The sequence below is a fragment of the Salarias fasciatus genome, chromosome 20, assembly GCF_902148845.1.
Source record: "Salarias fasciatus chromosome 20, fSalaFa1.1, whole genome shotgun sequence".
Lineage (NCBI taxonomy): Eukaryota > Metazoa > Chordata > Actinopteri > Blenniiformes > Blenniidae > Salarias > Salarias fasciatus.
In genome coordinates, this window is record NC_043764.1 from 4,116,755 (window position 1) to 4,142,865 (window position 26,111).

At 43.9% G+C, this 26,111-nt stretch overlaps 1 protein-coding gene across 9 annotated transcripts; it reads right to left on the reverse strand.

Annotated features, from left to right (window-relative positions):
• Window positions 1–1,510: 1,510 nt before the first annotated feature.
• On the reverse strand, window positions 1,511–24,773 carry ralgapb (Ral GTPase activating protein non-catalytic subunit beta). 9 transcript variants are annotated; one of them, XM_030118195.1, is made up of 32 exons: window positions 23,279–23,455; window positions 19,815–20,017; window positions 19,485–19,651; window positions 19,216–19,402; window positions 18,883–19,014; window positions 18,512–18,690; window positions 16,822–16,890; window positions 16,197–16,348; window positions 15,413–15,671; window positions 14,763–14,798; window positions 13,655–13,856; window positions 12,965–13,132; window positions 12,692–12,806; window positions 12,233–12,380; window positions 12,079–12,143; window positions 11,853–11,991; window positions 10,407–10,537; window positions 9,332–9,514; window positions 9,086–9,234; window positions 8,664–8,851; window positions 8,058–8,161; window positions 7,799–7,954; window positions 7,606–7,671; window positions 6,799–7,008; window positions 6,476–6,634; window positions 6,225–6,393; window positions 6,023–6,145; window positions 5,797–5,933; window positions 5,597–5,705; window positions 4,708–4,786; window positions 4,129–4,277; window positions 1,511–3,835 (listed from the first exon to the last, which is right to left on the reverse strand). In XM_030118195.1, exons 1-32 carry the CDS (start codon window positions 23,453–23,455, stop codon window positions 3,642–3,644), a joined length of 4,704 nt encoding a protein of 1,567 aa, XP_029974055.1. In that variant the 3' UTR covers window positions 1,511–3,641. The 9 variants fall into 9 exon arrangements, with proteins under 9 accessions (XP_029974055.1, XP_029974063.1, XP_029974057.1 ...); XM_030118203.1 differs by lacking the exons at window positions 7,606–7,671; window positions 16,822–16,890 and adding an exon at window positions 24,636–24,773 and having other exon boundaries at window positions 7,799–7,951; window positions 23,279–23,513; XM_030118197.1 differs by lacking the exon at window positions 14,763–14,798 and having other exon boundaries at window positions 10,407–10,528.
• Between the last annotated feature and the right edge of the window lie 1,338 nt (window positions 24,774–26,111).

Consider the following 26,111-nt stretch of genomic DNA (forward strand, 5'->3'; position numbering starts at 1 on the left):
CTTCCAAAGATATTCGATAGGATTTAGTTCAGGCCAGGCTCATAGAAGGCCACCTGAGAATAGTCCAGTGTTTTCCTCTGAGCCATTCTTGGGTGTTTTCATCTGTCCATAGGACATTCTCCCAGAAGCTTTGTGGCTTGTCAACATGTAGTTGGGCAAATTCCAGTCTGGCTTTTTTATGATTTGTTTTTAACAATGGTGTCCTCCTTGGTCGTCTCCCATGAAGTCCACTTTGGTTCAAACAACAATGGATGGTGCGATCTGACACGGATGTTCCTTGAGCTTGACGTTCACCTTTAAGGTCTTTAGAGGTTTTTCTGGGCTCTTTTGTTACCGTTCGTATTATAAGTCTCTTTGATTTGTTATCAGTTTTCCTCCTAGAGCCACGTCCAGGAAGGTTGGCTACAGTCTCATCAATCTTGAATTTCTGAATATGTGCAGCTGTAGTCACAGGAACATCAAAGCTTGGAGATGGTCTTATAGCCTTCACCTTTAATATGCTTGTCTATAATTTTATTTCTAATCTCCTGAGACAACTCTTTCCTCTGCTTCCTCTGGTCCATGTTGAATGTGAGACTACCTGTCGCCCTCTATATGAGCCACTGACTGATTACAAGATTGTATATTGTAATTCTGTTGAAGCATGGTTGAAAAGCAGTGTCTGACTTTCATTTGTTAAATTTCATGGATTTTTTTTTTTAAATTATTACTTTTGTCAGACTCAAGTTAATTCTCTGACCACTGTGAACTTTTTTCATTAAACAAAGGGCACCAACGATTTTGTCCACGTCTGTATGTGTATTTCCATGTTTAAGTTTGCATATAAGTAAGTCAGTTTGCCGAGTGTGTGTATTTCATATAGATTTATTCATGTTGTGTTTTTACCAGGGGGTTTATATGTGACATCTTTTTCCTATTACATTCAGACCAATGTGGTGAAGAGTCAAATAACCCTGCATTCAAATGTTTCACAAAGTTGTATTTAGGGATAAAATGGGTAGTTTTACTTTGAATATTTTCAGCTACAGCATGTTCATATTTGACTTCAGCATCACGGCCTGTTTTATCTCTCATTCACTAATTAAAAGGCTGTGTGTAACGTCACCCCGAGGAGAAAAAGTCAAATATTAGGAGAATTTAAAATGTCAATAATAGTTTTAATTGCATGTTACATTCAAAAACCCACCGCGCTCCTCCCACACATAGTTGCATACATACATCTTTTTCTGCAGTCTCGGATGAGGAAAGCAACAGACAACTTGTAAATGCCTTACACCGTCATATATTTACATATCATCGTCCGCTTCTGTACATGGCAACACAAAGAAAGAAAAATCCTTAAATATGATCAAAACGTCAGGAGTAACAGGATACGACGTATGACTGATTGTATGTGGTTCCCATGTAGTTTCCTTCCAGAAAAAAGGCATGTGCGCGCGGCACCCTCGTTAAAAAGTGAGTCACGATTAGATGTGGTCAGTTAAAAACACTTCTTCTTCATTCGTATTTCACAAGATAAAACTCTTCCTTCAGCAGGGTCGGGGGTCAGATTGGGGTTTTTCTCTTTTTTTTTTTTTTCCTTTTTAATCCCCCGGGTTTTTCTTCCGAAATGCACAAAAAAGTACAAAAAGACATGTAAGGTAACCAAAGTGATTAGAAAAATCAACATAAAATGTGCTCAGTGCATTAAGACTTTTCCAATAGGACAAAGAAAAAGTGGAGGAGTTTGCCCCGGTTCCATCTGTGTGGTAAATAAATTCACATTGTTGCAGGCAGACAGTCCGAGGGCTTCCATCCCAGTACAGTGAGTCAACAAGAGGGAAGGAAACGATTCAAAGCTCACGTGAACTCCAGTAATGCTGGAGTATTCCGGCCTCTGAATGCATCATTTGCTCAGAACGGAGGAGAAATGTGTGTGTGGAAGGTTTCTTTCCACAAACTTATTTGAACCTGCTGGATTTCCCATCATGCTGTGGCTTCTTCGCATGTCGAAATACATTTTGAATGTTTGTTTCTGTCTCAAGGTGCTAATTCTGATTAGCACAAGAAATATTCATCCAACTTACAGAACAAAGTTAAACAGAAATCTGTGATTTTTTTTTTTTTCAATCCACCGTCTGTGCAGAAGAAATCAACAAGGCTCACTTAACTACCATCAGGAGTTTCAGGAGTGTTAAAACAAGATCAATAGTATATCTAGAGGCATTATTTGGCTCTAAAAGAGCCAATGCTAACTCATATTCAGTAATTAAATAAATTACTATTGCAAATCTCCAAATACAACTTTGATTTCTCACATATTTGTCAGAGTCTGACAGGAACTACACCCATAGAAGTATTGATGGAGTTCACCAAAGAGAGACCTTTGATTGAAACTATAAAGAAATCTGTAAAGGAATCATTTGTAGTGTTCGTTTTCGAGTCGTAAAGGTTTAACGCTAACCACTTTCATGAGATCAGTAAAAAAAACTTGACAGTCTTTCTCTCTGTGACTGCTCTTCAATCCTTTAGATTCAAATTGATCATCTTACACAATAGTTTTGGAGATCTTGCTCTCCTAGCTTAAGGGAGGAGTAAATCCAGGACAGAGCTCGGTGGGTTTATCTTCACTTTTTCAGTTCTTCCCCAGAGGTGAAGGGAGCAAACGTCAAGCAGCCACAATAAATAACGACGTCGATGGAAATCAGAGCCGGTTTAAATAAACCAAAGATCCAGAGATCGCGATGCTAATCAGTTTATCTGTGGGGGGGTCTGAAGGGGTCTCTGACGCCTCGTAGTGTCAACTGCCCATCTGAAGTTATATTCATGCACACGCACACACACACTTTCTCTCACACACAGTGTAGTGTCAGGATGGCCGGGCACAGAGCACAGGGGTCAAACCTTCCTCCACGTACAGTAAAGCAACAGAGGACTTCTAGAAATCTGGAAAACTCCAAACCACAATATGTGTGCTCAGTCAGCTCCTGCCAGACGGGTTCGCACTAGGAAGACTATCGCAGGTGTCTGCACGTCGACGCCAATCTGCTAGAAAATCCGTGGGTTAACGACTTCTCTGTCCCGCCCGCAAGCAATGTGCGTTACAAAATGTGTTAATCTCCTTGGCTAAAAGTCCGACCGCGGATCTGTCCCGACCGAGACAAAAACAGATGAGCAGATCTGGAGTTTGGACACAACTCTGTATTAGCAGACGTCATGACATCCACTTCGAAGGACAAACGGTTTACAGGTTGGGGAAAGGCCAACAGGGAAACTGTTGTATTGCAGTTCGAGACAAGCAGAGAGTGTTTTTGCAGCGAAGCGTTGAACCTAAACGAGGAGAGATGATCGCCGTCGAGCCGTTCGGATCCTCGGTCAGAGGACGCAGTCGGCGCAGTCACGTCTTTTCTTCACCCCACCTTGGCATGATTTTTGACACTTTGATCTCAAAGTCAAAGGCAAACAGTGTTGATATACGTAGTCATATAAATAACAAAATAGTACAGTATAAATATAAAGATTCTGTGTGTGTGTGCGTGTGTGTGTGTGTGTGCATGCACAGCTGTAAATGGTGTTTGAGCGTAGAATAAGCGTGTGTGTAGTGTGTATGTGTGTGTGTGAGTGTGTGTAGTGTGAGCCAGTGTTAGGACAGGACAGCGGGGTTAGAGGTGAGGCTTCCCCTCCCCCACCTCGTGGAAGAGCGAGGTGTAGAACTCGGGCTCCAGCTGCTTGTTGCGGTAACGCTGGACGATCTCCGTTATTTTCTGCTTCCGCCTCACGTGAGGCGGGTTGTACAAGTCACTTTCCAGACGCTTCCGCCGGCACACGTTGATGACCGTCTGGCGCACCAGGAACCCTGGACGAGAACACAGAAACTCAGCAAATCCCCCAGAAAGACATTTAACTACTAAGAAACCTTTAGAACAATCTCTTCATAAAAACATTTCAAGTAAAAGGTATTTTTTTTTTATATTCAAAGTTTTGAAAATTAGCTATAAAAACTAAAAAGCCTGAAAGACATTCAAGAGTTTTCCTGCAGATCACCGAGGTAAAACAGCGACTCTCTGCTGCCATCTACTGCTCAAACATGATCTCAGCAGGCGAGCAGTAATGAGGAGCGGAATCGGAGGATTCTGGGAGGGTTTTCACCTAGAGCTCTGCGGCTGACCACCATGCCGTCCACCAGGGGGATCACCATGCCGAACTTGCCCACGGCTCCGTGCAGCCGGATCCTGAAGAGTCCCGTCTTCAGAGGGTGGATGAAGATCAGAGGAACGTCTTTTTCTAGTAACCCTGACCTGCGGAGGGATCGGCCAGCACACAGTGAGGAGACGGTACTGAAAGTTACTCCAGATTACATTCTATCCAAATACAGGCCATCCAAATGGTTTTAATTAGAAAATCAATCACAATTAAATCTCTCTAAAAACCCCAGTGTTAGCACATCTAATTTAATCTCACCGAGCTTGATTTTAAATGTCAGTCTTTCAAGTTGACATGAGCCTCAAACAGGTTGTCAAAAACATCAGATTAACTTCTCATAGCTCTGCCACACTTCCGTGTTTCACTCACTCTCCACGCAGTACTTCCTGCTTTGCTCAGAACATGACAATGTATTTGGGTTTTTGCAGAACTCGTTTTCTTTCTTCCTTTTTTGCACCTGAACCGAAACCTTCCTGGCGACCAGCATGCGGCTGCACGGCGCTGAGAGAGTGAACTTCTCCATACCTGCAGGAAGTGCTGTTGCTCATGCTCGCCTCCAAGCCAGTGCTGGTTTCCGCCAACAGGTCAGACAACGGGAAGTTCTCTGAACACAACAACAAAAACCCCTTTTCATAAGCACACCTTAACAATATTTCCGGACTTAGAGGCCAGCTTAAATCGGTTTGAACGAGACTAAATATACTGTTAAATAATATAAGATAGTTTCAACAATCTTACTGCTTCTCACTTATTTTCTCATTGACAAACTCTCCAGAATAGAGCGGATTGGATCTGATCTGACAGAGCAGTGTCGCTACTGATCAACTGAAGGAGCTGCCTAGAGGAATGTTAAAGGATAGACTTTTTTTTTTAATGTTTCTTTTAGTCTTTCAGCTTGGACATCAATTTGTTTGAGTGCATATGTTGATTTGTAAGTATGTCTCATTTGAAGTATGCAATGCTATTTGTGTGTGAAATAAAATCTGTATGTGATGAAACAAATAATGTTTGTTTGTCAGATATACTCACGAAAAGATATACAAAGTACGGTAGTTTCTTTAAAGTTTCCTATTCTTATCCTGCATCGTGCAACAAATCGTCCCTATTTAAGACTCGTCCATCTCTGAATTGATGAATATGAAAAGTCTTTGAGATGGCTTTGGAAACTCATCCAGGTTTTTTTTCAGCTCATTAATTTCAGGTTACTTACCATATGAGGACTAACTATGACAAACCTCACTGGGACAAACATCCTTTTCAGTTTGTGGGTTTTACATGTGAAAATCTCGACTGGATCCTGACTCATGTCATTTTATTGGATTAGCACTAGACCCAACAGCCCAGAACGAGGTTCTCAAACACATATTTGCACCTGTTCTGATATTGGAATCATAAAACAAGAGCAACTGCTTACCGATGTCATCAAAGCGCTCCACCCACACCACAAACACCTTGGTCTCAGGCCCCAGCTGAGGAAACGACTTGCCAGTCGATGATCTCTTTGCCTTCACCAAAGGACTCAGCTACAATTCAAAAAGTGGACAGAAAAACTAGGAATGAAGATCAGTGCTGTGAGCTTGGAGTTCAGATGTGCCCACACCAGCTGAAGTTCACCTTTTTGGCAGACTCCAGGTTGTCAGAGTGGTTGGGGAACAGTTCCAGTGTGAGATTGGGTTGTTTGAGGATGCTGGGCATGAGGTCTGTGTTGGTGTCTGCTTCCACTGTAGAGTCACTGTGCACTGATGACTCCTCTGTGAAAACAAGACACAGCAGCTACAATGAGCTTCAGTGCCTCAGCGGGATTATTTTATATCTGTGAAGCTGAAGTAAAGTAACTGACCGGAGTTTTCTGTGAGAGACGGAACAACAAAGGCGATCTCGGTCAAAGCGTCGGCGTAGTACAAGACCTTCTTCTCTCCGTTGAACACCGAGCCTCCCGTGTCCTCCGGAGTAGCTGCTTCTTCTACAGGGAGGAACGTGGACTCGGTCACCAGCTGTCTGTCTGCCTGAGATCGTCTGCAGTGGCTCGGTTTGCGGCTCACCTGCTTGTTGTGTGTCGTTGTTTTCGGAGCAGGAGTTCAGGGACCAGCTTCTGTCCAGGTGTCCTGTCCAGCCAGGGTGGCGTCCCACATCCACGGGCCAGCCCAAGGACAGGAGGAACTCCAGAAAGTGTGGCTGGACGCTGCTCGACGACTCCACATTCCTCAGGATCTGAACAAAAACAGACCCGGAATGACACCGATCCCCACAGGCGGAACTGGAAGTTCTGTGGGTCCAGTTCCCGTTTCCTCACCTCGGGGCTGCTCTTCTGTCCGGCCCTCACGTAGAAGATGAAGACGGTGTCGAAAGGTCGGCAGGGAAGCAGGTCCAGGTAGCTGATGTCTTCAAAAAATCCCGGCAAAGACGACTCCAGGCCAATCAGATGAGGAGGTAGACGACTGTTGTTGGGTTCCTATTGATAATCCCACAAGAGAATACGTCAATCGTTAAAACAAATTGTTGTATTTACACATCTTTCATTCTGTATGTTTTTCTTTTTAGTGTGGAGAAAAGAAAGAAATAGAACTTTAAACAGGTTCTCAAATCATCCCAACAAGGTGAGTCATTTTTGCTGACCTTCAGTGCCTCCAGAGACAGAAAGCCGAAGTGGGAGAGGAAGAGGCGTGCAGTCTGGAACTCCTGCGAGGGCGCAGGCGGTTTGCAGTCGGTCTGTGGGTCGGGGAAAGGCTTGGACTTCCAGACTTCCTCACTGTGCCGGTCCAAGGCGTTCTCGTACTCCATCTGCTTGCTCATCAGGATCCGGAGCTTGTCGTGCTGCACCTCCAGCTGAAGAGGCAGAGACGGGACACTCCTCACACAAATGTTTTAGGAGAGCGTGCGTGTTTCGCAAAAACAGCCCAGTGTGTGAATTCAAGCATCGACCCACAGCGGACAGGGCCCACAGCCAGAAGACCACCTCAGGAGGTTAATGCTAATCACTCCTGTCAATCCTGCTTCACATGTTTCCAAAATTAATCTAATTCAATTGAAAGCGACAATCCTTCAATAAGACCAATCCTCATAAACTTTAAACTATTAGAAGTTAGTTAGGGTTACACCGATCCCACTGTTTTCTCCATTGTGGGTTAAAAAACTAAAAGGACTTAGAATTTCTTCAAAACTGTTATTCAATGACTCCAACACATTTGATCTGGTATTGGGTGGGATATATCTTAGACTTGCACACAGGATGTACTCTTCATATTCTTGATGCTGGTGTTGGTATCGGTGCAACCCTAAGAGTTAGTAGTTAGTTTGGAATGCATTACGAGCTGTAACATTTGCAGGAAATGTACAGAGCGTGATCCCCAAACCTGATTATTCAACCTGCGTTTCCCAATAGAGACGCCCAAATGAAAATTTACCCACATAATAACAACTCACGTGAGTGCAATTACTCTGCAGTGAATTTGCGGCTCTGGAATATTCCTGCCAGCCCTGACAAAACACCTGAGTTTGTACAATAAACACATTTGATAAATAAGCAGTGCAGCAAGGGTCAACATCAGCTTCGTTTCAGACTTGTCGAGCAAATCTACACATCGAGGAACATACTCAACAAAAGCTTTTCTCTCACCTCCTTGCTGACGATGTCGTCGAGGTCGGGGATACTGACGTCCGCCTTGACCAGGGGGATCTTATCCACCTCCTCCGGGAAAGGCCTCTGCTTGACGTTATACTTGATCCCCACGTCGTTGTTGGGTGTTGGACGGCCCTCGGGAACAAACACCTGCTGTGGAAGTGGAGAGGAGGCCAGACAGAGAGCAGAGCTGTTATCGGACCGTGGTTTCACGCCGTTTCCCTCCATCTCGCAGTGACCTGACATGTGATCTCACCCTCTGATTGGCTCGAGCTCCTCTCGGCTGGTGGAAGAGCTGCATGGTCCAGGCGTGTCTTCCAGCAGTCCCTCGAATCAGAACAGTAACCGATGGACTGGGATCTGAGGAGAGGACCAACATTTTCATAGAATCAGAAGAAATTAAATGATCTGTGTGATTTCTGAATATTGGTGCTTTATATGTGGAGGGTCACAATTAGAACATTAAAAAGGCCTGATTATACTCATTTTAATGCAGTTTCCATATTGCAGATTGGTGGCTTCTGTGTCTGAATTGTCAAATACTTCCACACATACTCACTATCCCCAACATACAAAGTCTACAGACTTCGCAATTAAAGCAATGAACATTTTTCTACAGTGTTGTTTCAAGGTTCTCATTCACGTGCTGGGAACCACTGTTCCAGATCTCCCCTGACTCAGTTATTCCTTGGACTTTTACAGATAAGACATCTAGAACAAAAATGTTTCATCTTCAGTTCCTTCATTGAAATATCGTGAATCTGCAGCTTCGCTTTTGTGTAATTTCACTGTCTGAAGGATATTGCTTCTCTAAATGTCACCTTAAGCAGAAACAAACAGAAATCCCCACGGCGGTACTGACTCTGCTCGTTGCCAAGCGGCTGCTCCAGCATGGCCAGGATGACGGAGTTGTCGAGGACAAAGTAGCGGAAGTTGCTGGCTCCCGTGGCACTTAGTCTGGCATAGCGGATGAGCGTGTCCTCGTTCAGCAGGCTGCAGGTGGAGGCAGGCCCGCTGGGAGAAGGGAAGGCCCCCAGCACCTGCATGATACTGGGAAACACCACGAGACCACGCCAAAATCAGAAAGGTGAAGAATCTGGGCCAGTGTGCAAAACTTATTCCATTTTCTCATAGTCATCAGTGTGGAGGTCCAGCTGAAAAACTGAGGGAACTGGGACTGTGGCATTTGCATTGACAGTTTTTATAGTGGAAGATATTCTTGCTACAGCTGAGAGATCAAAGCATTCCTCATTCTTTCCTTAAAAAGATAAAATAAACCCTCACCAGGACAAAGTGGCCTCGGCGGCGTCCTTCACCCTCATGGACGCCGGGTTGTGCTCCTTCTCCCCTTTATGTCGGACCTCCTGATCCTGTCTGGACTTACTGCCAGAGATTCCAAGCTCCACAATCTCCAGCACCTCCACCAAACAATCCTGTTACATAAAAACAGGAAGTGGTTTTTTTTTTTTTCTTTCATCGAATCTGACTGATTTATCAATCAATGTACGAGGCACCGAGTCAAGCACGTACCTTCTCATCCAACATGTCGGGATGCTCTGTGAGCCACACACACAGAAACTGGAAGGCAGCTACGATCATGGAGTGCAGGTCTCTGGACTGCAGAGGGGCTGGACGGCTGCACTGGTACACAATGTAGCCACATATCGAGCTGACGGCACGTTTCCGGTCTGCAGAGTCCACTCCCACCTTAACCTGATGAAGGCGTTCACATAAACAGGGAAGCAGAATTATTCTGATACGGAGAATCACTTTTAATGCTTTATGAACACATCTGGCTTTAGCGAATGGTACTGATGATGAACCTGATCTGATGATATTCTTTGTGACTCAGTCATATCAGGAGCCTGATCAGTGCATTTTATAAGGCACTTTCAGACCTTTTTATATTTGGAAAGTTATACACATAATTCTACAGGTTATTTCATTCAGTCATTTGGAAAGCAGTAGCTCTATTTCACAGAGAAGAAGGGCTAAAATAAAGTTAACCTGCTGTCTTACAGCTTCTCTTCAGGTCAGCTGTTGCAGGAGTGTTTCATTTTCACTCACCGTCACAGTGAGTCTCTTGTGAACTGAAACCATTAATGTGACTCTGGTGTGACTCAATGGTTCAGTTTGAAGTGTGAAAATGTGTATGATGAAATGTATGTGTGTGTGTGTGTAACAGACTATGCATGTGTGTAATACAGTGATGTTTACTGTGTGTGTGCATGTGCCTATAAGGACCTGCAATTATCTGTCTCTACCCTCACCTCTGGACAGCTTCTCCCTGGCTGGATTTCTACAAATGGATTTTGTCTCTTCTGCCAGGAAAGAGCGACATCTGCCAACAGTCTGGACTCGCAGGCTCACTTTTGTAAAGCTGGGTCCTATCCTGCACTAAATTTCAGATCACTGAATTCTATTACAGGGTTTTACAAGTGTTATAAAAACTATACAGCTCAGCCGGCATATATACAACACAAGACACAAATTTTACCAATAGCAAATGTGCAAGCTGGAAGGTTGATGCTCAATTTTGGCTTTTCTATTGGGCTCATATATATCAGTGCATCAGGCTGTGATTGTAACCTGGTTGTGGTTTTACCTTGGCGAGGCCGGCCAGCAGCTCCAGAGCAGCCAGTGAGATGCTCATGTCCTGCCTCCACTGCGAGTTGAGCCTCTGCGTGACCAGGTGGATGCTGCGCACCAGCAGGCCTGCCGCTGTATCTGGAAGAGCTAAACCATATGACACCCCGAAATACCAAACACCGCAAAGAATAGCAAAGCAGGATTAAGGCAACATCCTGAAAAACAGTTTCTGGATGAACAGTTAGTAGGTATTTACTGGTACAAGCAGCATGCTTAATAAGAGTTTGAAATCTGCACAGCACACAATCCATGACTTGGACAGAGTACAGAAGGAATAGTGGTAAATAACAGGCTGAAATGAAGGGCTGAGTGACGTCAGCTGGGAAAGACAACGGTTCAATCACAGCAAACTGAATAACACTACGTAGTACAACATAAAATCAACTTGATTTGTTGTTATTCATCTAAACCTTTTTTAATCTGACAATACTCCAAGATTCAACCTTAATTAAACAAATTCTTTATAAATCTTCTAATCATGAAAAATGACAATATATGGAAAATGAGGATGGTTGAATGTATGTCTGCAATATATGAAAGAAAGACCAAATTCTCACTAGAGCTAAAGAGTTACACATGCTAAATGTGACAGTGTTGTTGAGTACTGCAATATAACTTACAATAAATAACCAGGTACAAGACATATTGATGTCTTTGTGCTGTGGGATACGTTTTAAATCTAGTTTTAATCAGACGCAACTGCGCTGTATTTGTTTTTCTTTCTGGATCACAGGTGTATCTGCAGTTCTCAGTAACAAGCAAGTGTAGTTGTTGATTTTGTTTATTTAGTGCAGTTCAGTCTTTTTTTTTGCGATGAGAATCAATTAGTGATTAAAAAAACCTTCACAATTCCACATCATGTAGCCAGTCCTGTAACCTTTTCACACTAAATTCCTGTGTCTCCTGTGTTGCACTGATCCTCACAGAACAACGCCACAACCCTGCACAAATATCCCATAGGAACCAATAAATGTCCCCCGCCCCAGTATCCCTGCAGTTACCTGCAAGCAGCTCAGTGTATGGTGTAAACAAATTATCCCTGGTAGCACTCAGTGCGACATCACTCAGACGTCGCTCAGCCCTCCAGAGGAAAGCATCAGATTAGCAACATTCCCGTTGCAATCAGGCGATACACTGCATACAGATCACTACCAAGCAGTCTTTGAGAGTAAAACAACACTGTTGTCACCTACAAAGACATTTTACCCAGCGCTTCTTAATTCTGCACATCACTTTAACCACGTTAGCTATAAAAAACACAAAAGCTCATTGGGTACGCTGTGTAATTTGCATTAATCAGCTTGCACGGCATGCTAGTTATCCCCATTATGCACTGTCAGATCAAACATATGGTTACTGAATTAATGCTAAAAGCGCGCTGCTGTTAGCCTGTGGTTCATACCGTAGTCTCGCAGCAGAGCCTGTGCGGGGCGCTCGGAGTCCGGGCTGGTGGCCTCTGCGCTGCCTCCGCTGTTGAAGCTGATGCCGCTGTTGGTGCGACTGTGACTCCTCACTGTCATGTGACTCCCGTCTATACTCCCCTGAAAACGCCACAACACGGATATCTGGATGTCAGATTCAGATTTTAACGGGATGAAGACGTTTCACAGCAGCGACCAGAGGCTTACCGTTTCAGTCTGTGCACCAATGGACTCTAACAGCGCCGAGTCTTGAACAATATTCAGCATTGCACCTGAAAAACAAAAACATTGAAACAAAATGTGAATTTAAAAGGTTTACATATACAAACTAATAGGAAAAAAAGATTATGTAAGCATATACCAAGGATGAGCTGTGTGTTGGTGGGGTCGGTTTCAGTCTGCAGCGCTCCGATGAGGACATTCACAAGACGGAGCCGCAGGGACAGAAAGGAGACAGGCTGGTCATGAGGCCACCCGTCCTCCTCATTAAACTTTCCCTCCAGCAAAACCTGAATAACACAAACACAGTGTGCTTCACTGAGATGAAAAAGAAAGCTGCTGGACAACAGAATCAAAATAGAATTTACTGTGACTGTTTACAAATGACCGACCATCTAACAACTCAGAAATAAGATAAAGAACAGGATTAAATGAAGGTGGACAACCTCACAACAGCATATTTTTTAATGAATAATGGCTGTAGTTTGCATCTACTTCCAGTGGTCACTGATTTGTTGGTGTAAATGTCTGAGAGCCGATCACTGTCTGTTCATGATAAGCTCTGTCACGAAAAAATAAAATATGAACATAATATATTTACCTCTGATTTGATGTTTCCAAAGTGGTGGGGCAGAGGCAGCATGGCCAGCAGGATATTGATGGAGGCTCTTCTTAGGTCCGTAGGATTTACATACATTTTGAATTTGGACAGTTCCCTACAAATGTGCAAGAGGAAAGAATCAAAGTGAATCAATCGCTCTCTCTCTCTCTCCTTTTTTTTTTTTTTTTTTTTTTTTACTTGTTGTATCAATGCATAACATTCTTCAAGAAACATCGACAGAGTTGGGGGGGGGTGTCACAGAACTGGTCTAACCTGTCTGGCACAATCGTCTCCAGTGCAGCTATGAAGTAAGGCACCACCACATTGATGCCCTTCAGGTCAGTACAGAAGAGAGAGGAAGAGTTTAGAATGATCGAAGCCAGAACTGGTCGGCAGATAAAATCGGAGATTTGGAGACCCTGAATCAGGACCATGTAGAACCTACAAAAGGAAAAGAAAAGCGCATTCTAAATCCAACTTGGAAAATGAAGAGAGAACATTGTATTTCCCACTAATAATGTTATCAGCTTACACCTGGACTGGAAGTCATGTTACTCTGAAGAACTCCATTACTCTTACTGGCCATCTACTCACGCATGTGCAGAAGAACTATTTACCACAGCCATGGTGTGCATGCACAGCGTTTTCAGAAAAGATTTCCCATTTACACAAAGACCGAGTCAGAGCGTTTTGGCTCCAAACACGGTTGTTGTGTAAACAGACCCAAAACGCTCCGAAAGTTTACAGTCTTCACTTGAAAACATTGTCATGTAAACGGGGGCTCAAAGGCACCATAGAATGAACATATAAGGATTTTAATAAGTACATATCTTACAATGTTAAATTTTCCAACAGCTAAATGCATGTGGAATTCCCAAGGAAGAACAACTTTAACCAAAACATGTAGCTTAAATATATACTGTATGATCTTGAAACATGAGCTCCACAGAATCTGCTCTTCACCTGGACAGGTACACGGGCAGAATGTCCTCTCCGGTTTTCTTGCTACAGAAGATGCGGCACAGAGTCCCGCAGGCTTCGGCACGCCCGGCCTCGTAGCTCTCCGGGAACTCGTTGGCGTCAAACATCGGGTTGGACACCATGGAGTCGGTGGACATTTGGGAGCCCTTCCTCCTCAGCTCCAGGCCCACCTGGGTGGCTATTGCTGAAGAGAGTGGGGGCAGACAGAGAATCAAAGGACCCTGAATTGTAATACTGTCCGCTGCAGTCATGCATGTATGAGAAACAAGCAGACATATACCTGCTATATGCACACTATACCCACAAACTTAAAAAATTAAAAAGTAAATAAAAAAAAACAAACTGAACGCAACAAAAAGCAGACATTTAATCACAACAAGAGAGTAGAATAACTTCACTGACTGCAAACACACACTCGCATCCAATAAAAAAAAAGGAAAGCTTGACACAAAGAGTTTGCCAAACGACTTCCACTCATTACTGGCACCAAGCATGACTGAGTGGAGTGTGCTGCTAATGCAATGTGTCAGTCATTCACAGCTAGCATCATCCCTGTGTCAGCTCCCTCCATGTTGCAATTACATGACTGTCACTTCAAGATTCAGGACATTCACTTCATGCATTGAGGCACCAAATCAATACAGAACTTAAGTGAACTGACAACACAAGAAGAACTTAAAGAGTAACGAAACATTAATGCTCGAATTGAGGGAGCGGGGGGTAAGGGGGGGGGGGGGGGGGGGGTCTGAAACTAAAACGGAAGGATTAGCGTGACTCAAAGGAAACAAAAACAAATATATTTAAAAATGGGGTGGCATTGTCACAAACTGGCAACGTTATGGTCGAGACAGGTGGTCAGTTGGTGAAACCCATTCCATCACCTTTGGAGAAACGCTGAATACGCTGGTGAATTTTTTTTTTTTTATATATATAAATATATATATGACAAGGAGAGGGAACAGAAATAAAAAACAAAACAAAAACAATGGTGACAATGGCGATGGTCATGAAGAACTCAACCGAAAAGCAGGAAGATTTGTCAAGAGAACGCAAATCAAGTGAGGAAAAGAAAGCTGCCGTTCCTACTTACAAGATTTATAAGAAAGGAGAATTTGGATAAAAGAGGCTGCAAGATAACAGAAATAGTGGAGAGAGACAAAATCAAAGCAGATCCAATATTCCTGGGATCAATTCATATCAGGCATGAATTGTGTGTTTGTTCTCCTCAAGTACATGACTTTCTTGACCCAGTACAACTCTAACATTAATCAGACATGGTAGACACGTGCAGGACACTACACCAAAAAGAGAAAAATACACGGAGAGCCAATGATGAGCCAAATTCACATCCTCTAGATAAGTCGTGTGTTGTGCTGTCAGTGACTCCTCTTGTGATGGCTGTACCAGTAAAATGAGTGTATGATAATCTCAGCATATGGGTGCAGCCTATATGCAGTTTCAGCCCGGTTGAACAGTTGGTGGATGCAGAATGGATTAGAACTGGATGGAAACCTCATTCAAGGCCACTTCTAACCAAGCCCTCCAAGAACAGAAAGGCACGACCAAGTTTCAGAGAGAATGGTGAAAAAAGGAAAAACGCATATCCCCACGACAAACGGTGACAAAATAACACTGAAAAAAAAACACAGAAACGCCACCAAAACACGTACTCAGGAACAGCGACAGAACACCCACCTGCCCATGCACTAACGCTCATTTAGCGGACGCCGCGCTTCTTACCGGTCATGCTGGGGTCTCGGCTGAGGCCGCTGTGGAGCTTACAGTGCACCAGGGCGGCGTCGAACAGCCACTGGCCAAACAGGTTGAGGATGCTGTTGACCTTGGGCCGTGCCGGGGCGGGCAGCGGCCGCGACTCCCAGCTGCTCTGGTTGGGGCTGGAGAGCAGGGTCGGAGAGGACGACTGCTGCTGCTGCTGCTGCTGCTGCTGCTGCTGCTGCTGTTGCTGCTGGGATGCTTTGGTTGGTTGGCTGCCGCTGCCCTGCAGGGTGACGGGGTAGCAAGAACAGATCTGATGAATGGGGCAAACGTCTTGAAGACATTTGTGCTTTTTCAACTGTCTTTCGACCGCTCCCTTCTGATCAACTGTAAAGTGGTTTCTCTTCTTTTACACCATCTGCATGTTCTCCTTCACTACATACATGAAGTCTTCCTCTTATCCCGTTTGCAAGACCCAGCTCCAAAATGTCCACCATCTCAACCTGGTCTCTCTAGCTTTCTCTCTCTGATCTGTTCATTTTTCAGTCCATTCTGGTAACTTCCGATGCTATGACATTAAAATCTTCCGCTGACTAAAGAGTCTTTATTCTCAAACATCAATGTTTAGATTAACCCAAAGTAAATCGCAATGAAATTTATTCCACTTCATGTTAAGACTTGACACATGGATGTCTCTAAATTGCTCCTGTGTTTTTAGGCTCAATGTGTTCCTGAGCAGCAGCTGCACACACCACAGGATGGAACGCTCACTGATTTGTGTAATTAATAGCATGTTTGACAGACTTACGGTGGAGCTCTTGCTCGCCGTTTTGGTGACCACCGTGTGCCGCTGCTTGCGGCTGTGAGGGGGTGTGGTGTTGGTGATGGACGGGGGCGGGGACATGCTCATTCTGTTGACCGGGGTGGGCGGGGCACTGTCGGCCCTGGGGCGTGATATACCTGCAGACAGGAGAGTGAAGTGAGCGGCACGCCGCAGGGCACATTCTCTACAGTAAGAAGCCGTGAGGGAGGATCTGATTGGCCTCAGGAAATGTGAGAAAAAAATTTTCACCACCATTTCATCAGTAAACAGAACCGGCTTTGGGTAAATAAAATCATCAGAAGCCTTTTCCCTAATGTTATAGCACATAAATAAACTGGCTTCAGGGCTGATCAACTGCGACATTCATTCGTAGACATGCAAAGAGGTCAGTCGGACACAAATCACCAATGATCGGCGCGAAAACATCTTGATTGATTTTTCCAGCCTGCAGGAGACACTGTTCATGATTGTGGAGTTTAGTGCGAATATCTGGGAACTAGAGCAACACAGACCCCCAGATGTTAATATCATTAATCCCCACCCCCCAATAAAGCAAATCCACCAATCTGTCATATGCCCATCATCACGACGTATCAGCTGATGTGTGTACCATGAAAGAGCAGCAGTGGCGAAAAAGAGAACACCCTCTCTCGTACGTCTCTCTTTTCAACAGAGACACCTACAGCGCAGAGAGAAAAATACACACCGACATGGTTCTACTCCGCAATTGTGACTTTCAGTTTCTGAATTACAACAGAAACAGAGAGACAACTGCTGGAAAAACAAAAGCTTGGATTAGTTTTGCACATTTCAGCATGCAAATTTTTTCCTAACGTAACAGAATGTCCCTCACACGTACCTGTGTCTCTTTATAAAGTAACTGCACTCAGATTTAATTTATACATTCATATATAACTGCAGCAAAAGCATCATTATATAGACCCTCCAGAAAAACGCGAGCAAAAATTCTCGATTATGCGTACTTAAATCCCAGATTATGCGAGTCAAAATGCTTGATTATGCAAATGAATATGCGGGGTTTTTATGCCATTTTATGCGGTAAAATTGTGGACAGTTGTGAAGTATGCCGTGAAATCTGTGAAAGGATGCCAGATATGTCAGTTACCCTCTCTCTCTCTCGCACGCACACACGCACACCACTAAATCACATTCATTTTATACTAGTTCGTTATTTATCTTAAATTGTTACTCACCAATGCTCATCAATGGAACACACACACACACACACACACACACACACACACACACACACACACACACACACACACACACACACACACACACACACACACACACACACACACACACACACACACACACACACACACACACACACACACACACACACACTTTATTACAGGTTTTAGCAAGTGTGTGTGTGTGTGTGTGTGTGTGTGGGTGTGCGCAATTGCTGAAACCTGTGAGAAAGCGGTCAATACGGTGTTTCAAATGAACTGGTTTCCTTGTTAACTGGTGACTGACTTTCTTTAGCACTTCCTGCTGCTGCTGCTAGTAGCAGCAGATGTTGAAATCAGACTCATTAAAGGCCTGACACGGCTTTTTGTCTGGTTTTTAACATCTATCAGCAACAAGGGACGTGAAAGAAACCCAGTCGCCAGTTAACAGGGAAACCAGTTGTTCCAAAACACCAGCTCCTCTCCGGTTTCTGGACACTTCTCCTCCGCTAGTTAGCTGCTGCGTTCAGGTGACTGGAGCGAGCTGCGGAAAACTGAAACTCCGTCATTCACATGAAGGCAGCGGTGACAGCTGGACTCAGGAGACACTCAGGAGACACGTGAAGGAAGCGTGGACTATTTGCACAAAGGAACGGTGGTCCGGCTCTCATCATTCACTTAAAAGAACGCGTTCAAACAAATGGCTCGTTCATTGAACGTCACAGCACTTCAAGGGTGACCATTTCTCTTTTTTTCGCGGTAAATGTGAGATTATTGCGGGAATTATGCGCCCTTTTGGAAAATATGTGGCTCCTGCATAATCAGCGGCAAAAAGGTGATTTATGCGTGAATTCATGCGATCGCATAATCGCGTTTTTCTGGAGGGTCTAATTATACCCAAGAAGCAGCATGAAAAACACCACATGTTCCAATGAGAAGAGAATAAACTCTTTGTTGTAAAACTATCACTGGGGTTATTAAAAAAACTTTAATTACTTACTTTATATGACAGCTTTGATGGATAAAGACTCTCTGTTTAATTTTTAACATGCATATTAATAGACAGATGAGAGACACTGGCGTTTGAACTCTGCATCCTCTTACCCAGGAAGGCATCAACGAGGCAGCTGACGCCCCTCATGGCCCTGAAGAAGATCTGGGGCAGCTGTTTCAGACACGGATGCAGGACCACTTCGTGGGGGATGCCGCTCGAGTTGAGAAACTGCTCCTGAAACTTTGGGGTGGTGCTCACTATCGCAGGGTTGCTCAGGTCCACGGGGTTACTGAAGACAAGCAGGTATAAAAGATTGGTGTGATGGTACAAGAAGCACTTCTACAAGTACAAGCCTTCAGTATCGGCCGCGATACCCAAAGACAGTCAAACAGTTATTGTTCTAACCAGCTACATGGAGAAACAAGTTCCCTTTTTACTCATTTATTTTGAAAGTACGCACTTAAGTCAGGTCGAGATCTACCTGAGCATGTGGAGGAAGCGGTACCACGTCTGTGCCACGCAGTCGTTGTCCATCTCTACAGGAATTAGATTGGCATCTTCGTCAGGAACTTTGAAAGGAGGGAAGGAAGGTCCGTGGGTGAACCGCAAAAGTCTGAAAACATAAAGCATGGAGAGATTTTTTTTAAAAAAAGCTGGCGTCACAACTACATCTACAACACTGTCTTGTTTTCTTTTTCACTCTGTGACCTCAGGAGCTAAAGTCTAATCCCTCAAATTGAGCGATTACTTCTATTAAGTGGTTTTAAGTTTTAAGATTCAAACCCAAATGACTTCGAATTAAAGTGATTGGAACCTGGAGGTCAGAGCGCAGGCCACTCTGCTCCACTGCTCTACGACAGGAGGGTGATGTCTCCAGTTGGCCAGCATCTCCCGGGCCGTCTTCCAGTACGGCGGCGTGGGGAAGCAGCGGGCACAAGCCAGCAGCCACACCTCAAACAGCACCGCCATCAACTTCTCAGCCAGCTTCTCTGCTACTCCCACTGACAAGAGGGAACATATGTGTCGTGGTTACAATTAATCAGAACATCATGCAGGAATTCAAAGAAGCGGGGCGGGGCTTACCTCCGACTGTAGGCGGTGCGAGTAATGTGTCATTGATGCGAAGCAGGAAGAGCAGAAGCACCTCCCAGGTTTCTCTCACCATGGAGGCGGACTCTCTCGCCAGCTTCTGGACTGCAGTTAGAACCTGCTGGCAGAGCCTGATGTGGTTCAGGCTGTGCTGCTCAGGCCTGCAGGGGGAGGCAGTGGGAGAAGAGAGAAGGGGATCAGTACCACAAAAGTACAAAACACTCCAAAATTCAGAAAATGCCACAAAATCCAGGAAAAAAAAACAAACTCTGAAGACACTATAAAACAACACTATACAAAAGAGAGGTTGCAGAACAAACTTACCTGGGAACAAAGACGTTGTAGAGGTGTTTGAGAATCGTCTGGACGTACATATTGGGCTCTTTGACCACAGGCTGAGGCATGGACTCTCTGGGAGACACCAGCGCCATCATCCAGTCTGTGTACACATCCACACACAGCTTGACGGTGTCCCCTTCGAGTGGGAGGGTCAGGCCATAACACAGCACCTCCATGGTCCACTTCACCTGCGGTTGAAAGCAGTCGCTGTCACTTCAGCTCAAGCTATACAGTCATTTTTTAGAGGGACTTTTGTGGACAAGGTGGCAATAGATATCCAGAGTCGTAAAAGATTTGCAGATTCACAAGCAGGGGAACTTATGAGCCACAAAAAAAGTTAAAAAAAAAAAAAAAAAAAAAAAAAAAAAAAACTGGAGTAGCCCTGTCTTCAGAACAGATACAATTCTGTACAAAAGTTTATAAATTCTCCACTGGAAAAATGCACAATCACATCCAATGCAAGCATTTTGACATTAACCTGCGCAGAACAGCTGCGAGCAGGACTCGCCAGGACTATTAAGATAACTGGACATCATTTATTTGGTCCTGCATGTTCTGAGAAGATTCAAAACCCACTCCTGTAGTTGAAGATTTGGGAAAGAAGTTTAAAACGGCTCCTAATACAGACAATATTAGGTCACCTAACTATAAACTGTGCTGAATTTTGACTTCTTTGTTTAATGAGCATCATATGATAAGTTTTGATTAAAAAAAAGTTCTTTTAGTCAACTGGAAAATCAGTTACCTGAACAAATACTGGCTTTTCAAATCCAAAGGATGAATTAAATCAGATTAAAAAAAATGTTCATTTATCAAAGACATCAGCTAAGAATGGACTTTAGTTTTCTTCTGTTGATGATCCTCCCTTTATTCCACATAACATAAAGTTGGCCCACATAAAAGCCTGCATCTCCTTTGAAGGTTTTCTGTTTTGTCTTCTTCCAAGACACTGTTTCATGTGAAGTTGGTGGAAAAAGCCAGTCTAAATCCCAGCTTTATCCTCAGCACGAATTTCAAAGTAACATCAGCCCATCAAGATGTGCCATGAACCTGAGAAATATCGCAGAAAAACACGCCATCACATCATGAATTGAAAGTGCTTTTAACTCACTGACTCATTTACAATAATGCACTTCACAGAGGTTCCTGCACATTATGGGAACGTGAACAATGTTTTGCTTGACAGCTGGTTCACACAGGTGTACAATCACTGAGCTCAGATCTGAAGCCCACTTGTTATAGCAAACAAATCAAAAATGACTTGCATCAGTTTCTGGATGCATCCTTGCTGAAGGATTGAGGGCATCCTTATTCCAAAACACATTACAGCACAGTCGAGAAGGTTAAAAAAAACATTAAATATCTTAAAATAACTCTGAGCTTGTGGCTCTTTAAAAGAAGTGTGGTCGGGTGGATTGAGCACAGAGCGATAGGGTTATTACACCATTCACCACCCTAAAATAATCCCTGTTGCACTTGTTACTATCAGCGGAGGATGACTGGCGTTAACACAGACGGGCGGTTCTCTGGTAATCGCTCCTGATGACACAACATGACTACGAGGAGCTGAATTGTTTGAGCAGTGTATGCAGAGTTTTTCCAACCGAGACATATATACAGACATGCGGGATCAGAAAGCAGCAGGATCTCTGTCCTGAGGCTAACCTTATTATTCATATATAAACCATCCATTACAAAAAATAGGAACTTGCAGTAATTGGTGCAATAAACCTTTCTGAACTGACAAGAGGCTGTTTTCAGTTCTGAGCAATGCTGCTTTCACTTTGAGCTCAAAGCGATCTTTTTCCCCTGCAGAAAATCTACCTTTGCTATCGCTGACAAAGATGCCATTACGTTAACAATGCGCCAACATGCAAGGAAGTAAACAGGAGTGTTGAACCATAAATATCTATAGGATTGAGCACAACCCTTCATGTACCTTTTGGACTGAAGACACATTCAAATGCTCCACTGATTTTGCAGTGTCAGCTTAGCAAATGTCTCATAATACTTTGGCCTCGTTTACGCAAAACGTTACAAGTGAAAACGCATGGCTTTCGTTGCAGAAAAGTTTATATGACAACGTTTTGAAGATGCATTTTTTTCATGGAAACCGCAGAAAAGCTGAAAACAATATAATTTTCATGTCGGTCCACTGTTTGTTTTTGTAATAACTCCCCTCCCAACACACGCACACAGCATAGAGAACAATAAGATATAAATATTAACAATGGTGAGTCCAATGATGTTCGTACAGACAGAGGATGGAGTTGGGATTGCTATTATGTTCAATCTCAACTATAAAACTACCAACTACCAGAAAATTTGAATCGTGAGTCATGTCACTATGTCATGCTATTATATGAGACTTCTAGAGACTCTGACGTAGCTCTTTAGTTGTTGGGGCCTTCCACAACTTTACCTCATTATAATTCAATGTATATTTCAGGTGACTTTTTATGCAAATGATGTATGGGAATCATTCAGCGACTTCGGGCAAATTTTAAAACGGATGTAAGCCTCTTTCCTCACTGAGGGTTGGCAACAGTTTCAGATCTAAAAAAAAAAACAAACATTGCTGAGTTTGTGTTTTAGATGCAGATCTAGTGCAATGTTAAAAGAAACCATCTATCAATCAAGCCTTTGTATGCTACAATAACTCCAAACAAAGATGTTGCTGACTAAAAGACATGTACGCTCTACTGGGTTTAACTTCAAGAAATTCAAGCAGATTGCTACAGCATGAGAGAGAGAAAAAAAATGTCGAGCATGTATCTGGATAAAATCAGAATCTATAAACACAGCAGTGGTAATGTGTCGTCTTAACAATAATGACAGGAGCATGGAACATACACGTGATGTATGAGAATGGGGAATGAACAAATTATAGTGAGAGGACAGAGGAAATACTGCTCGCTCCATGGAGCAGCCTCGCAAACACTAATTTAATAAGAACCCAGCAGGACAGTGACACAATGAACAAATCTAATTGAACTCTGGCTTCTGTCCGGAAGATGCTGAATGGTCAAGATGAGATCTGACTCATTGAAAACTTAAGGATGCTCATTCAGTTAATTGTAACATATTTTTGTTCTGAAGTAGTCGAAACAAGATTATTTATTGTATCTGCTTCATCCAACAAAAATAAAGCCAATCAGAGATAATGATCACAAGCAGGGGAAGCAAGCAACTGTATGCATCTGAATATGCAACCTCACAAAGCAGAAACAATTCTGAAAATTTGAGAGAGTTCCTTAATTTCGTTAACTTGTAGTATGTCACAAGTGTCTGGCTGATGCAATGTGCATGCAGTAAAGGATTTATCATGTAAATTGCATCAGACAGCACACCAGTAAGTTTTTGTTCAATTGATAGGAATAATAAAAAACCAAAGACGAACAAAGCTTCCAATTCACAAGTGAAAACACCAGCACAGAACTCTTCCTCACCTCTTTGTCGGTTTTCAGGATGTTCTCTGTGGCCACGGGACTCACAGCCGTTCCGAGAGGCTTGACCACGGCATTTGCCACCTCCGTGCCCACACTGGTGGGGTAGGTGTGCAGGACGCTGAGGTGGCCCTGGTCACTCTGCACCACCAGCTGCAGCGAGCGCCACTCGGAGTACATGCTGCTGATGTCTACTGCACTCTGCACACACCTTCTACCTTCTACCTCCTGCCTCCACCTATACACACACACGCACACACAGACACACACACAAGCATATTACGAGTTGTTTAAGGCAGAACTGTGAAATGCTTGTCTTGCAAAGTCTTGCATAATGTCTCTCTACTCCAGCACACCTTTAAATCTAGTAAATGTGTCTGAGAAAAAGCTCTGAAGAAAGCATAATGATCCATTCATTAAAACTAGCAGTGCTGGAGCTGGAAGCCACTGAAAGTTAAGTACACAGGACTTTTGGATCTGTAAAATAATGCCTCAAGTCATATATGGTATTCCTACAGCTATTATAAGAATTCTACAAATCTGTCAATGCTACCCTAACAGAAGACACCTTTCCTCCACTAGTGTTAATTTGAACAATCATTTTGATCTTGTGATGTCCATTCAAACGATTAAACTTTAACTTGTTGGACTGGTTTTCTTTTTATCACAGCGGTCTGACGAACTTGAGTAAAAGGAGGCGAGGGCAGGACAAAACCACAAGACGTTTAACACGAACAAAACATTAACTAGGCATAAGTTTAACAGTTTTCATGTGTTCAGGGCAATAAAGTCCCTGTAAAGATGTGACTGTCGCCTTGATTGCTGCGAAACCTTGACAGTAAACAGAACCATCAAACAGCCCTGGATTCATCTGAAGCTGCTAACACCACGCCAGCTGCTACCACATGAAGTTGGCAGAAATTATGTTAACCACATGCTGGCCTTTCATTCCATGAAGTCTAAAACACACTCAATGAATTAAAAGCCATCATTCACCTCCGATCTGTAACAATCCCAACCAGGAAACGAATCTGGAAGAGTAGCAGCTTGCTATCGTTAGCTAGCACTGACATCTAAACATCTCCCTTATCTTACGGATGACATTATCTGGAGCTAGCTGCTGGCTGGCTTCCGCGATGCAAGGCTGTAATTCCGACAACGATAGGAAGCCACAGTTAATAAAAAAAAACCCACCGGATTCGGATGCTAACTTTTCAGATATCCCAAACTACGCTGCTAGCTAGCAGGGCTAATGTTTGCAGCGCTAGCCCGCTCGTTGACATTAGCTAGCTGAGCTGGCTGTCATCTGTGCTAACTAAACAGCTAACTTTGCACGGACACTAAGCTGTTTTTTATTCACCTGAAGCGGCTGGAAATGTTGTCATAACAGAGCTCTGGAATGCGGAGTTTCTGCTTCCGACGTATCCTGGTCTAAACCATAACAGCCTCCATCTTCGCAATGTCAAGGCTCGACGAGCTAACGGGAGACTGGAGTCGCAGGCTAACGCCCCCTACAGGCCGGACCTGGAAGTGCACCCTAAAGATGCATTCAAGGACTCCCAGTGACACCATGTTAAAGTAAAGACAGTGAAGAAAAAGATTAAACAGATAATATCAGGTGTCAATATTTCCATTAAATACGCGGAATGAAAGAAATGTACATTTCCACGCAAACTGTACAAAGCTATACATGTACGTAGTACTTAGAATTTGCACATTTGGCACTCTCAGCATGCTTATCTCCGTACTTTTTCATGGATCTATAGAGTCAATAATGCATCACAATCTATCTTTATTCATTTCCCCTCCATATTATCAAAACGTTTTAATTTTGCATTTCGTATAAAATGAGCCACTATTTCACATGTTTACAGACAAAGTATTTGATTTGAATGGTCATTGATTACTTTAACTTGTCTGCAGGATTATAAAGCATTACAACTTTATAATTTAACTTTGATATTTATAGTTAAAATATATATATATGTACATATATACATTTTATTTATATGTATGTGTGTGTGTGTGTGTGTGTGTGTGTGTGTGTGTGTGTGTGTGTGTATATATATATATATAAATTTATATTTTACTCCCTCTAGAACTGCCACCTTATCGTGGTGGGGGAGTTTGAGAGCCCGCATGATCATGATCCCAGAGCTATGTTGCCGGGGGGGGCTTCATGCCCCCCAGTAGGGTCTCCCATGGCAAACAGGTCCTGGGTGACGGGCCAGACTGAGAGAAGTTCAATAGCCCTTATGCAGAGAAAAAGAACAAAGGGAGTTACGCCGCCCGGTATGTCGCAGGTGGGGCCCCACCCTGGAGCCAGGCCTGGGATTGGGGCTCGTAAGCGAGCGCCTGGTGGCCAGGCCTTTGCCCACGGGGCCTGGCCGGGCTCAACCCAAAGGGACGACGTGGGCCTGACCTCCGGTGGGCTCACCACCCACCGAGAGAACCGTAGAGTTCGGGTGCAATGTGGATTGGGTGGCAGCCGACGGCAGGGTGCCCGGCGACCCGATCCTCAGACACAGAGACTAGCTCTAGGGACATGGAATGTCACCTCGTTGGCGGGGAAGGAGCCCGAGCTTGTGAGGGAGATTAAGAGGTACCAGCTAGATATAGTCAGGCTCACCTCCACACATAGCCTGGGGTCTGGAACCCAACCTCTCGAGAAGGGCTGGACTCTCCACTTCTCTGGCCTTGCCCGTGGTGAGAGGCGACGGGCTGGTGTGGGTTTGCTTATAGCCCCACAGCTCAGCCGCCATGTGTTGGAGTTCACCCCAGGGAACCAGAGGGTCGCATCCCTGTGCCTTCGGGTCGGGGATAGGTGCCTCACTAT